Source organism: Zophobas morio, unplaced genomic scaffold (assembly GCF_036711695.1).
Source record: "Zophobas morio isolate AGI-343-1 ecotype UQ-CSIRO unplaced genomic scaffold, CSIRO_AGI_Zmor_V1 ptg000012l, whole genome shotgun sequence".
In the NCBI taxonomy this organism is placed as follows: Eukaryota; Metazoa; Arthropoda; class Insecta; order Coleoptera; family Tenebrionidae; genus Zophobas; species Zophobas morio.
The window spans coordinates 27193129-27195373 of record NW_026972117.1 but is presented as its reverse complement, the minus strand read 5'-3'; the positions used below and the strand labels follow the sequence as shown (position 1 = coordinate 27195373).

Genomic DNA, 2245 nt, shown 5'->3' with positions numbered 1-2245 from the left:
CTATCCCTCCTTTCGTCCTACTATCCTTTTACTCTGCCCAGTCCACAGCTTCATATCTTCTTGAGTATAAAATCTTCAGTCACTTTAAAGTCAACTGAATCTTTCGTCTTCTCGATTTTGTATGTAAAACCTTAGCAAAGGTTTATCGTTTTGCGGATGTAATAATAGAATAGTTTTCCGTATAGGACGGAAAAAGGAAAATATGTCACGTCCTTTATCAAAAATTATTATCGGCAATAAGCAACAGACCTTACTTTATAAAAGCCATGAAGTAATATGAGCCAAGTTCGTAGCACCGTATAAAGGTAGGTGGTATATTACATGATGGCGCAATTCATTCATTGAACTAACCGACAAACTAATTGTTTCCTGTTAAATTACACTGCAATTATCTACAGACGGTACAAAATGACGCCGCCGACATTCGACAAACCTTGCATTTTGACACACACACCTACACTGCATTTCATTATTTACCTTTTATTATCTGTTTGAAAACAATGGCAGCCTTCAAAGCTAGACAAGGTTATCAGTACTGCCATTGAATTTTAATGAGAGCTACCCTTGAAGTTCACCACCTCAGGAGGGGGAGAATCCCTACTAGCTAATAACATACACACACCTCATATATAAAAAACGTTTTAGCCAACATTTATCATAAGTCAATTAAGTACTTAAATAACAACTTGTATCTACATTCAAATAAAACATTTAAATCATCATAAAAATAATACTAATAAATCAAAGACCCTAATCTGTAGTGACAAATTTGTGTTGTGTTTATTAAAAAATTTGTAATTTTGACTTTTCGACGCAATTCAAAATGCAAATTGAGTGCTCGCTGATAATTATGTTAATATGTGGGATAAACGCATTTAATAACTGTAAGTATGAGTATTTTATAATATTTGCCCTGGTTTTCTAGTTAAAACTGTGTGAAGGTCCATACATAATCTTTTCCAAAGCAGAATAAAACATAACATCATTTGTTGTCATTTATAGTTGCGGATATTAATTGTGGTCATAAATCTAAAGGAAGAGAAGGGAAAATTGTTGGTGGTGATACTGCAGATAGAGGAGAATTTCCTTGGTTAGTGTCGATAACAAGAAGAGGTGGACATTTCTGCGGAGGAACCGTTATTAGTAATAGATTTATTCTTACTGCGGGGCACTGTTTGTGCACGTAAGTAATCTGAAAAATTATAATTACATATTATTATTAATTAATATATTATATAATGTACTGTATGTTTCAGCGGAATTGGTACCGACACTCTTAAACCAAATCACATAAAAGTAACGATTGCTCAGCACGACTTAACAAATAAATCCAGCGACGCTTATGAGGTTACCCTGAAAGCTGTAACTGTACATCCAGAGTACACCTGTGGGAACGTTAAAAATGATATTGCCATTTTGGAAATGGACAACAGACTTGTGTGGTCCGAATTTGTCTCTCCTGCTTGTCTAGTAGCTTCTTCATCAGAAGACGATTACACACCAATAGACGATCTTCCTGCTGTTGTCGCCGGTTGGGGTTGGACACATGAAGATAGTTCGAAGGGTAAACGTGCCAATGTTCTTCAAAAAGCACACGTAAATGTCATCGGTACTGAAAAGTGCAGACAGTGGTACAAGTCCCAAGGAAAGAAAACCAAAATTCAGGACACACAAATTTGTGCTGGTCATGAGCAAGGTGGTGTCGACTCTTGTTGGGTAAGTTAGTCTCATCAGATCAGATTGTGTGGCAGTATTTTCTGTTTTTGGCAGGCTGATAGTGGCGGCCCTCTTATGATTGCCACTGGAAAAGTTGACCAAATGATGGTTGTGGGAATTGTATCCACTGGGATTGGTTGTGCTAGACCGTTTCTGCCAGGATTATACACTCGAATATCCGAATACATTCCTTGGGTTAGAGAAATTGTGAACAAATAATTTATTTTCAAAGTAATTTAATAGGTACTGTAAACTTATATATACTATGCTGCCATATCCCTTGCCAAAAATTATTTATTTATATAATTGTATAATAGGTAATTACTTTTGACTTCAAACTTATGTTAAGTTGCATGTTTGTTTATTTATTTATTTATTTATTGTATACTGTGTATACTTGCATTTAAATATACAATAATAATATAGCTCACTTGACAGCCACTTTTGTTTTCCTTACACATAACCACATACATTTAAACCGCAAATTATCAAATATTATGGAAAACACGATGTCATGAATTCCAAAAAA

The 2245-nt window shown here is 34.9% G+C and overlaps 1 protein-coding gene across 1 annotated transcript; it reads left to right on the top strand.

The window, feature by feature from the left end:
• Positions 1-604: 604 nt before the first annotated feature.
• LOC135128461 (trypsin-1-like) lies at positions 605-1992 on the top strand. The gene is made up of 4 exons (XM_064055369.1): positions 605-884; positions 1003-1183; positions 1257-1716; positions 1771-1992. The coding sequence occupies exons 1-4, from the start codon at positions 824-826 to the stop codon at positions 1933-1935; spliced, it is 867 nt and encodes a 288-aa protein (XP_063911439.1). The 5' UTR covers positions 605-823; the 3' UTR covers positions 1936-1992.
• The last annotated feature ends 253 nt before the right edge of the window (positions 1993-2245 follow it).

Excerpts from the sequence above, each read along its gene's own strand:
- LOC135128461 (XM_064055369.1), top strand. The coding sequence starts at position 824 with ATGCAAATTGAGTGCTCGCTGATAATTATGTTAATATGTGGGATAAAC. Across the intron at positions 885-1,002 it reads GATAAACGCATTTAATAACT|TTGCGGATATTAATTGTGGT; the intron begins GTAAGTATGAGT and ends TGTCATTTATAG. Across the intron at positions 1,184-1,256 it reads GCGGGGCACTGTTTGTGCAC|CGGAATTGGTACCGACACTC; the intron begins GTAAGTAATCTG and ends TGTATGTTTCAG.